The 12,030-nt window shown below is 37.2% G+C and overlaps 1 protein-coding gene across 1 annotated transcript; it reads left to right on the top strand.

The window, feature by feature from the left end:
* Positions 1-2,500: 2,500 nt before the first annotated feature.
* Positions 2,501-10,810, top strand: LOC137400932 (uncharacterized). Its single transcript, XM_068087272.1, has 5 exons — positions 2,501-2,647; positions 4,557-4,599; positions 6,972-7,172; positions 7,298-7,456; positions 9,538-10,810. Exons 1-5 carry the CDS (start codon positions 2,501-2,503, stop codon positions 10,395-10,397), a joined length of 1,410 nt encoding a protein of 469 aa, XP_067943373.1. The 3' UTR covers positions 10,398-10,810.
* The last annotated feature ends 1,220 nt before the right edge of the window (positions 10,811-12,030 follow it).

Raw genomic sequence — 12,030 nt, 5'->3', positions numbered from 1 at the left:
CTTGTCATATAAGTCTTTGATATAAATACACAGTGGAAATCTTTGTCATTTTCATTGCAAACATGTGTTAGTAAATGTAGCAGACATACTTGTCACTTCTATTAAAAGTATTAATTAGATCTAACAGGTGGAACTAGTGGGGGTATGGTGGCTGATAATTCAATATTTTCAAAGCACACAACATTGGTGTAATGACAAAGGTTGTTTAATACTTGTTGTATTGAAGGAATTGTTTGGCACTTTCTAATCTAATAGTGCTTTACATGTAATATGGCTGAGATGGAAAGCAGCAGTATATGAATTATGTCTATTGCCGAATACTTCAGACCTTTTTAGTTCAGACATGTGGTGAGTTTTACCACAAAAAATGTCTTCACTACAAAACAGCCAATGATTATTACGGACCTCTGTAGTAACTTTGACTTGTTGTTGTTTAAAGCCTGCTGCAGGCTTCTTAGCTAAGATAGAGCCATTCATATACGGTATTTATGACAAAGGTGAATGACTTGGTACAAATGTCTTATCCTGTTTTGATGATCTCATGGATTATTAAGTTAAAATGGTCCTGCATAAGCTTCTAAGTATTTTTAATGGAGTCACCTTAATAGAAACAAATGACTTGACCAATGATGAGCATGCTCGAGGCAGAGAGGCACTTCTGGTTAAAAAAATGAAAAGCAATCAAATAAACTTGCGCAGCAAAATCTGATAATCAGTATGTATTGAACAATAACAGAATGGTTAAAACTTGGGTTATAGCTGTCAAAAAAGTAACAAAAAACATCAAAAAAAATTTCCTTTTTGTTCTTTAAGTTGTGTTAGCTTTTGTTGGAGGCAATATGACATCCGTTTGAAAAATGGTGATAACAACTATCATACTTCCAAATAGTTTTGAACTGAATTAAGAATGCTTTTTATTAGGAAACATTAAACTTTATAGCACATACTGTGCCATTCAATCTAAAAAATCTGATGGTCAACCAAACAGAAAACACTGGTACTAAATATTTAAAAGGACTAAATTATCTACTTTGGCTATACCGCTTGCAGCAGTTTATAAACAGCGACGAGTCAAAGTTTCCACAGCGGTCAGTGCTAACCTCGCTCTATCTTTGTATTAATGACATCTTCTGTGGTAACACCGATATTATATGTGACCATACTAAAAAGTCTCAAGTATTTGGTGCTAGCTTAAAAGAATTTAAAAATTCACTATATGCCAGGTAATAGGCATATGTATCTGTTAACAATACAGAAATAAAAAAGTTTCGTCTATAGAATATTATTAATTTTTAATTTTAAGGTTTTTTCTGTGTTGTTTATGTTTTACATTTTAGTATGGAAAGTGTAGCGTTATTTTGTACATAATCTAAGTAACAACAAAATTTTATACAGATGAAAACCTTCAGACATCGCTAACTGTTTAGCAAAATATCCTTTTGCAATATATTGAGTAACATTCTCAATGACTCTAGCTAGACATTGCTAATTCTTCTCTTTACCATGAAGTTAGCCTAGAGTGTAAGAATATTAGCTCGGTCAGCAGAAAGATCAAGGTTATTTTTAATTAAGTTTAGACCAAAGTTTGACAGTCTTCATTTAATCGTGAAAAATAAGTCATATTAGAAAATATTAGAAGTTTGTTTCTTGCTGGCTAATAAGGTAATCTCAAGAAGTAACTGAAATATTAAAGTTTGTGAATAGTAAAAAGTCTATACAACTTCAAAAAACTTGATAAAATCATTCTGACTATGACTAACTGGTTGCCTCTGATCGATTAAACTGTACTTTTTGATAGTTGTGATGTGATAAACTGTTTGGTTTGCTTTTTTAAATTACGAGACCCAGTTCTAATTGCAATCAGTTTGTCAAATTATGTGTTATCATTCAGGTTAACACTGAAGGCAAATTTACATTTGACAAAAAAGCCTAATAGACACTCCTAAGAAACATATTTAACAGGCCAACTTTTGAGTAAATCAAGACAGGAACTTTAGCGCTCTTGCAGCATGAAGTGAATTTCTTCATGCCACTGTTGCCCTAAATTATCATTATCATAAAATATCAGTATGAGTTGTTATGGGAGGAGTTTGCTAATTCATTCTCACAGTCAGTAACTTCTGGATAGCATTTTTAGTTTCCGGTTCAGTGGGATTGTGCACTGGAACCATTCAAGCATAAAACACATTTCATATAAATATAGCTGCCAGTCAGTTATCTTTGTATTGATCATATCAGACAGCTAACTGGGCAGAGGTAACATATTTTTCTTTGGATTCTATAAGCATTTTCTTAATTAAACTAGTCAGTATGGTGATTCTGTAGCTAGGAAAAGATTTAGCTTCAAATAGACGTAATTTTGCAAAATTCTGTTGTAACTTTTACATACTTTTAAAGTTTGCCTTCTTTATTTTTTAAAACGTCTGTTATATAGGAATATATAAGCTGTCTCTTAAAATATGTATTTATTTATGACCAAACATTGTAGAGAAGGATCAAAATGAAACAATCACTTCATGTCACTTTTCTTACCATCGTGTTGGTGGCTACGTGCAACTGCAACCCTGTGGAAGAGAATGAAGAAATGAATCAGTTGAAGGCAGACCTCGAAGATCTGAAGGGAGTTGTTGCTTCAATTAAAACATTTGTAAGTGTGATTTTGTGTATATGTGGTTATACACAGTGCTCACAGTCATTACTTAAATGATGTTGATACATAGTTTCTAGAATAGTCCTTTTCACATAGTGTTTATGACAAAGTTCTTTCTCTAATCTAATTTCCGTACTCCTTTAACAAACTCTCATTAAAGGGATGTAGTGAAATTCACAATGCAGTCTATTTATAGCTGTTTTTACTTCTTTTGCCTAAACAATTTGTTGGTTTTCCTTATTGTGTTGGTGTTTCTATATTGATTAGCTTTATTGCAGCTATAATTTAGTTAGAACTATTTTAGAGCAATTACAGATGTAGCCAATTCCTTCAATAGTTACTTCTACAAAATTGTTATTATTCAGGGTAGCTGCTATCCATCGCTTCAGTTGCTACTGTGCTAATGCTATTTTAATTATTACACTCGCCAAATTTCCAAATTTCCGGCACTGCAAAGGGTAACAGAATGATTACCAAATGAATTAGAGTAACTTACTTCGCTAGCTAGAGTCTTGATATTTAATAAAACAGTGCTTTAAGCTATCCTAATAGATGTTACCTTGTGTGTATCTATCAACTGTTCTAGCCAACAAGTCTGCTAGTAAGGTTTGATAGTTAATAACCTTAAGTGCTTTAAGTGTGAGTATTTTAACCAATGTAATTAATATAATGACAATTATTCATGCTACAATCAGTTGAGCTATTCTAGTGTGGTAGTTTTCAGACCTTAAGGTATTGATATCTTCTGCAAAGTGGGATTATTATTGTTAGATTTTAATTGCTCTAACTGGACACAGAAATGACAAATGAGTCATGAGTTATAATGAAAATGAAAGAGGAAACAGATCGGTGATAAAATTACAGCCGATGACTAACTTGAAGTTCAGTGTGGTGATATGCATATGCAAACTTAGCTTTATGTCCAGTGGACCCTTAGGATATGATTTTGATTTATTCCAGGATTGGCATCATTTGGTGAAAAGATTGTATGTAGTGGTATAGAAACCGTAGTAATTATATAATGCCAACATGCCCTGTAAAAACACTCAAATGTTTACCTATAAGTGCTGCAAATGTTAAAAAGTAGTAACGAAATAGTGTGTTAACCTCAGTAACTATAATTACTCACAGTAACTTTAGTGGTTATGATCTGCAACTAAATTTAACATTATAATGAACAATGTGCTAACGTTTTGCCTTAAGTTCTTACCTTCAAGACTGATGTACGTATAACATGAACTTAGAACTCCCCTCAAATAAGTTTAGCTTACTAAACATACACATTTAAAGCTAAATTTTAGTATGAATTTTTAACTATTTCACTGAATTTCCACTTTTTATCATTAAAATTTAATCATCAGTTTGCGTCTTCGCTTTCATTATAACTTTTAGCAGACCTGTTTATAACTTTTTTCAACCTAAATCGGCAAGTATGAATCAGCCTGATTGATGCTGTTTTCGTAATGAAGTAGATTTGTTTTAGCAGATTAAAGAAAGTTTTCAAACAATTTGCTTGAAGGAATCACAAACTCTGAATTTGCCACTGATTGTAAAGGAGAATTATTCCCGTTTTACAAGCAAGAATTGCTGATCTGAGTGGAGTCGATTATTGCGTCTCTTTCAGACATTGTGAAAATATTTTTGGCAAACAGTATTTTGGTGTCTCTTTTATTTTGAAGTAAGTAATGAGAACACCGACTGTCAAATTGAACTTGGCCACAACTTTGTTTAGTTCCTCTGGTGAAATAAGATTTGTACGTAGAGGTGAAAAAATCATTGTGTTCTTCTTCGTGAGATGAAAAATTTGTATACCAGGAATTTTGTACCTTGAGGGTGCACTGTGTTAACAAAGCTCATGTAAATGTGCTTCTAAACCACTGTTTAGATCAGCTGGTAAATTTTATAGATTGAAGAGGCTGCAGCAGGAAACAATCCTTGGGAAGGAAAAGGTAAGAAACTAATCTAAATTAACAACAATCAAAAAATGCTGTGCAAAGGAACTGAACTAACATATTCTGATTTGCAGCAACTATACCAACTGCACCATTCAAACATAATAGAATAGTTGTGAATATATTGTTGGTCCATATACTGCATGACAATCTTTCACAATGTTTGGGGCTGCCAGCATACCATTGATGATAATAATATGATTCCTTAGTTACTTGATATTCATTGTTATAAATACTGACAAAGCAATATATAACTGCATGAGCTAATACCAACATACTTATTTTATAACTCTTGGCACTATAATGGTTTTGCTGGGAAACAATGGCAGGGCTAGTATATTAAATAACTTAATATTAATCCCATGCGCTGCTAAACTCTTTGAACGGCTGCCGCTTGTAAGTGCTGTATTTAATTTTAGTAAGGAAAATTATATCATGAAAATCAGAGCATGTGTCAGATTGCATGAATCAAATTCATATGTATATTTATCAAATATGTATCTGTTTGATATGATGAGACCAAACAGAAAAGATTCTTCTAACAATAGAAGCGTAATATGAACTACAACCTTTAGTTAATCGAGCAGTTTGTACTGAAATGATAGCTACTTTATTCGTTCATTTTATATTTCAAATACTCTAAACTATAGCTCCACGCTGACTCCTGTCATCTTATGTAACATTTAAGGCTTTATTTGTTGGTTGATCTGAGTCAAATGCTAAAATAATTAATCAAATTTTTGAAAACTAGTTCAAATGTGACCAATTTGATAGTACTGCTTCACAATGTTTGATACCTTTCACTTTTTTGCACATAATAAATTTGTGTTATTAGATTAGTTAACCTTTCACAGAGTAAGGAATGCCATTGAATAAAAACCTGATTAATGTTTGGGTGAAACTTGACTCAGATACCTCTGTCTTTTTTGTAACCAGAATAGCACAACTGGGAATGTTAAAGCTAAAAACTTTTAAAGTTGGAATAAAGAACTTAGTTAAAATTAGAGAATTCCTGATTAAAAGCTGATATTGTAGCAGTAATTTACTAAATTGTAGGAGAACACTTGTCCGCAGTTTCCCTTTTTGTTTGAAACTCTAGAAAGTACCAGTGCACTCAAGACTTAGCATAACTATAGCCAAATTCTGTTCAATGTACTTATTTTACTTAAAAATTTCATTTTTGCAACTTTTAACAACTTTGTACCGAATGCTGATAATAGTGAAAATCAATAAAGGTTTATGTCCAATGTGGCGCATAACCAATTTTAATATTTCTGTGTGTTTGTGATGTGGTGTGTGTGCGCGTGCGTGCGTGTGTGTTTGTGGTGGAGTGTGTGTTTGTGTGTGTGTTTGTGCGTGTGTGTGTGCGGCGTGCGTGCGTGTGTGTGTGTTTATTTTCATCAACAGAAACAATACAGAAAAAATAACTGCATATTAGTGAATATATCAGGTTAAATACAAATTAGAGAGAAAATGAAAAAAAACTATAGCAAAATTTACTCAACCTGAGCACGAGATAATGATGATGGAGCCATAGGCGCACTGTAGCCCAGCTAGTGTCGCGCGAGCCCCAAAAACAGCCAACAGCCGCAGAACAAAGGCAGGTCTCAGCCCACTCCCGTCAGAGAGACAGGAGATAGCATTTTACTTGTTTTTTAAAGTCAAATTTGTTTACAATTTTCTTCAATCTGTCAGGTAGGTTATTCCAATAAAAGGTTGTTTGATATTGAATAGTTTTGTGCCCAGCACTAGATGTAAATAAGGGAATATGAAGATATAGAAGAGAGTGACGAGTGCTATACGAGTGTGGTGGTCCCCCATTCCCAGATGAATGAAATACAGTATGACCCCTTATTAGCAGCTTTAACATATACAACTTATCTATTGGTAAAATATTAGTTTGGGTAAACAATTCTTTTGATGGATACTCAAAGGGTTTATGACATATAAATCGCACTAGCTTTTTCTGAAAGACTAATTTTATTTAAAATATGTCAGGTGAGTTGCCCCAAGATTCGAGGCAATAAATAAGTTTAGAATTCACTAAGGAATTATATAATGTAATCAATATTTCTTGCGGGAAGTACTTTAATAACCTATAGAAAAGTCCAACCGCTGGACAAAGGTCCTTTAGTATGTTAGATATATGAGTAGACCATATGAGTAGACCATACTTCAGATTATTATCAAGCCAAACACCTAGCGATTTAAAATGATCAGTCTGGTTTAATATGTTATTTCCTATTTGGAGAGAGTGTATTTTTAAATTTAATTTTTAATTTTTAATTAAATTTTAAATTTTTACATTTTATTGGCTTCCTCAGGTATTTATTAAGATTAATTTATTTATTACCTGTATTTCTGGCTAGTTGGACCTCCCGGACCACCAGGAATTGCAGGTAGAGATGGAAGGGATGGAGAAGATGGAATGCCAGGAAGAGATGGGTCAGATGGCAATGATGGAACAGATGGTAGCGATGGAGTAGATGGACTGCCAGGGAGAGATGGCAGAGATGGATCAGATGGACTACCAGGTATAGATGGAATTCCTGGTCGAGATGGAGAAAAAGGTAAAACTTTATGATAGGCTTTTTAATGTTCAGAGCTTGTAAGTCTGACCTGTGAGCAGAAATTTAAAAAAGCGAAAAACCTGCCTGTCAACAGTATCTTATTATCAGCTTGTTGTATAATCGAGCTGGTGGGCCGCGGGCTACGCTAATGCCCGAGGTCATGGTAGTTACAGGTAGTTACGAGGTTACGGGAAGTACGAGAGGTTACAGGAAGTACGAGAGGTTACAGGAGTATAAAGGCGTGGGGAGATTGGGAGAGGCTTCCTTCTTTACATCAACCGCATGTGAGTACACACCGTTTATATAACATGGCGCAGTTGACGAAGCTCTGATTTTTTTTCCTTTTTTGTTGTCATTAGCGATAATTTTTCTGGTTGCGGGTAAGTTAAACGGTTGTATAGACCCTTTCACGGGCGTGTAGGTGAGGTAACGTGAGGTAGGGTAGTGTTGTGAGGTGTAGTAGCAGTGTTGTTGAGGTGCAATTATTTATTAGGGTAGTGTTGTGAGGTGTAGTAGCAGTGTTGTTGAGGTGCAATTATTTATTAGGGTAGTGTTGTGAGGTGTAGTAGCAGTGTTGTTGAGGTGCAATTATTTATTACATATTCGGAGGTGGGAGTTACACTAATTATACGAGTGGGGTAGAGTGTATTCGTGGCGAGGGAGATATTGTATCGGGTAGAGATGGAGAGTGGGTTTCCGAAGCTGGTGTTTGGAGAGCACGGTGATGGGTCGTGGGAGAGATTCATAGAGGAGATGAATTTATGTATAGAGAGTGCTGTAGAGAGAAGAGGTTACGAAGGTGAAGGTGAAAATAGGCGCCCTATTATGAGAGGTAGAGCTAGGTTAGTGCCACTATTAAGAGCTATTGGGCACAGTGGTAGAGAAGTATTGAGAGGTGCAGGGTTTAACGTAGATGGCGTAAATTCTACTTATGAAGGGGCAGTGGAGGTTTTACAGGGGTATTATGGTAGACAGGAGAGTATGTTCGTAAAGGGGCATAAGTTCCTTACGGCTAGGCAGACACTTGGGGAAAGTGATAGAGAGTTTTTACAACGGGTAGAGAGTTTGAGCAGATATGCAGAGGTGACTAACGATAATGATAGGGTAAGGTTTGCCCTTATTGTGGCGGTTAACGGGTTGAGAAATAGAGAAGTAAGCAGAGAGTTAATGAAGAATGCCAATCTTACTTGGGCGTTATTGCAGGAGGCATTGAGGGCTCGAGAAATGGCCGACAGCTCTGATAGATTTTTGAGAGGTGAGGGTAGAAGTACCGATTTAAAGAGTGAGGTTAAGAGAGAAGTAGCAAAGATATCAGAGTTTGATAGCCGAGGGCAGTACAGGAGTAATGATAGAGATAGAAGTTATGATTCAGCAGGTAGATCTTTCCCTAGGGGTAGCCCGAGGAGTAGTAGAGAGTATTATGGTAGTGAAGAGCAAGGTGCTAGTAGATATGGGACAAGAGGCAGGGAGTATAACAAGGACGGTGACAGTAGAAAGTATAGAGACAATAGCAGGGAGAGGCATGTCTCTAGATCTAGAGCAAGCAGTAGAGAAGGCAGTGGAGGTAGAGTATGCTACAATTGTAAACGTAGTGGGCATGAGATGAGGAGTTGTCCCTCCATTAAATGTTTTTGTTGTGGACAGCGAGGACATGTATCCCGTTATTGTAGGGATAGGAGAGAAGTAGGTTATGACAGGCGAGGTAGTAGCAGGAGGTCAGGAGGTAGCCGAGATAATAGCTACGAGCGATATGGTAGCAGGGACAGTAGTAGGGAGAAGTACAGGGGCCGAGAAAGCCCCCGCGAGATTATAGACAAATTTGGCAGGTACAGGGACAACAGTATGGATAGGTTTGAGGGGGAGAAGTATAAGGAGAGGTACCAAGATAGTGGTAAGGGCAGAAGTGTTAGGTTCTCTGGTTCTAGGGATAAGTATGAGGATGACAGTTGACTAGAAAGGAGAATTGTACAGGTTTTGAAGGTCAATGGGAAGAACGTTGAATTTACGTTTGATACTGGGGCAGAGGTGTCGACTGTAACCGAGGGGACGGCCGAAAGGCTGAACCTACGGCTAGAGGAGCCATCTACTGTTTTGGCGGGAATAGATGGTCGTAAGCTAAGAGTAGTCGGTAAAGCAGGCGTTCAGTTGGAAAGTAAATATAGAGATATGGAGACAGAGGTATATGTGGTGAAAGGATTGAGAACGAACTTCTTGGGCATAACTGAGTTAAGGCAGCTTCAATTATTTGCTGTTGTAAACGCGGTTTGCGAAAGTAAGTTTGAGGCTGTTAAGGAGTGTAGAAGTATTAAGCCGGTTAAGCTGTTTTCGTCAAGAACCATTATTGCTGGGTCAAGTTATGTTTCAGATGATGTCGAGTTGCAAAACCTGACAAAGAAGTCTGACAGAGAGAGCGAAGTTAAGAGAGGTCACACAGGTCAAGATTGGTGGACTTGTAAAACCAAGGGAGTGAAGAGTAGCGAATACGTGGAAATTGGTAGCCAACAGGGGACAGCCCAAGGCACCAAAGATGTGCAAGGGTCTATGGGGTGTGATGGAGAACAGAGTCACGATGAGGTAAGGGAAGGTGCTGAGAAAGTAGCTGAACCAGTGTCTGTAATGGAAAAGGTTTGCTCTTTTTTAGCCGAGGTATCCAGCAATGGAATGTTAGACAGAGAAGGTCATGAGAAAAAGGTAGCAGAGATTGAAAGAGAGGAAAGGGAGGTGCGGAGGAAGTCGAAGGAGAAATTGGCTAAGCTGAAAGCCAAACGGGAGGCAGCAGTCATGGAGTTGGAAAATGTCAAGGCTTTCAGGGTAGTGGTGCAGGAGTTAGCCGAGGTTCAGAGGAGAATTGCTGGTAGCAGACCTGCACTGGTTGCAGGTGAGGTCGAGCTAGATAGGTCTGGGCCTATGCCAACTCCCAGCTCTGTGGTGCCATCCCCTGTGCAGCCGGTTACGGCCCAGGTGGAGACCTCCCACAGGAAGCCTGTTGAGCCTGCCTCTTATTGGGGAGAGCGAGGTAAAGACGGAAGAGACGGAGATGAGGTTGAGGAGTCATTACTGACCCAACCAAAAGACTCCGGGCTTGTCAGGGTTGGTGGAAGTAGTGTTGGAGATGTTGGTGGGAGGAGTGTTGGTAGTGACAGTGGTCACGGTAAAAGTATTGGTAGCGGCGGAGGTCAGAGTGATGGAAAAGCCAGTGCAGACTGGCAATGGAGCTGGCAGTAGCGAGAAGAGTACACTGATTTATACAACAGTGAGAGTGGAGGATCAGGAGAGTGAGGAGAGTAGTGCGGCCGGGTACGACAGCAGCCCCGGGTTGCTGGGGAGTGATGGTACGCAGGAGGAGTCGATGGAGGAAGACCTGGGTTAAAGCGTAAGGTAAACTTCACCAGCAAGGTGAGTTGATGAATGAGTCCCAATGTATTTCTGGAAGGTTAGTGGCCCATACAAAAAAGAAAAGAAAAAGGGCATGTTGTATAATCGAGCTGGTGGGCCGCGGGCTACGCTAATGCCCGAGGTCATGGTAGTTACAGGTAGTTACGAGGTTACGGGAAGTACGAGAGGTTACAGGAAGTACGAGAGGTTACAGGAGTATAAAGGCGTGGGGAGATTGGGAGAGGCTTCCTTCTTTACATCAACCGCATGTGAGTACACACCGTTTATATAACACAGCTGTCAATAAACTAAATTTTGATAAAATATGCTGCTGAAACTCAAATAGTGCAACCAAATATTTTTCTGCAGTTTACTGTTTTGCTCCATTTGCGCTAGCATGTGACTAAATGCTCAAGAAACCCATATACTGATCAATATGCAGTATTTAATTTTCTAAACACAATCAAACTATCAAAAAGTGGTTAGATTAGCTAGCTGCCATTGCACCTCTAGAAATAAAACTTGCTTATCTGTATAATTATTTGAAAATTAAAAGAATAATTCTACTGTAATTTACTTTTGCAATACAGCTCATCATTTTAAAATAGAACTCGTCATACCAAAACTTTTGTAACAATTTCTCATTATTTAACATGAATGTTTAAGCTAATTAGTAAGTTCTAGATTTGATAAATTATATTTTGCGATGAGTGGAAACATTTTATTTTTCCAATTCTTCATCAACTTTGTGTAAAGCTGAACTATTTTAAAATTATTTTATTCCTTCCTGCATCAAATATCTTACTGGCAATAAACACACAAAGTATAAATATCAAAGTTTGTCTGTATATCTGTTCAGCTATGGCGATTAAAATCTAGCAATGAAAAATTCATAGTGCAGAAAACTTGACCTCAGAACCTGCCGCTCACAGGGTGAAAAGTTAACACATTTACCTACTTGGAATGCACGAGTTTCATTGGGCATTATGAGTTGTTTTTTTGAGTTAAACTATGCATAGCGATTCTGTTTTACGCGCAACATCACTAAAGCTTCTTGTCACAGCTCTTAATAGTAAGTTGAACAATAGGGATACGAGCTTACTTTAATTAGCCAATGGTAACTACATTATCTGCCACTGTTTATAAGCTGTTTTTGAATATTTGTGTGATGCTAGGCATTTGGCTAGTAAACTTACATCATTGAGTATCATCATAATGATTATTATCATATTGATCAAAATTCATTTCCATTTCAGTTTCTATTTTAGTCAATGTTTTTTATAATTTAAGTTGGCTTTCAGACTGAAAATCTAACCTTTTGTAACTTAGCTATCTTCTCAAACATCAAATATCATATGTGGGCTCTTGAATATTCTGAGTAAAACAGTATTTTGGCTGCTTAATATGCTTTCATAATCTACTTGAGTTTGGTTTAGGGGATGTTGGTAACTCTGGTGAGCCGGGTATTGAAGGCCGTGAAGGG

Source organism: Watersipora subatra, chromosome 7, assembly GCF_963576615.1.
Source record: "Watersipora subatra chromosome 7, tzWatSuba1.1, whole genome shotgun sequence".
Taxonomy (NCBI): Eukaryota; Metazoa; Bryozoa; class Gymnolaemata; order Cheilostomatida; family Watersiporidae; genus Watersipora; species Watersipora subatra.
This window is presented reverse-complemented; position numbering and strand designations above follow the sequence as displayed.

What these genes read in the sequence shown, in the direction of transcription:
- LOC137400932 (XM_068087272.1), top strand. Translation starts at nt 2,501, where the DNA reads ATGAAACAATCACTTCATGTCACTTTTCTTACCATCGTGTTGGTGGCT. An exon ending in TTGCTTCAATTAAAACATTT is followed by an intron (nt 2,648 to 4,556) that starts GTAAGTGTGATT and finishes TAAATTTTATAG; the next exon opens with ATTGAAGAGGCTGCAGCAGG. An exon ending in TGGTCGAGATGGAGAAAAAG is followed by an intron (nt 7,173 to 7,297) that starts GTAAAACTTTAT and finishes TGTATAATCGAG; the next exon opens with CTGGTGGGCCGCGGGCTACG.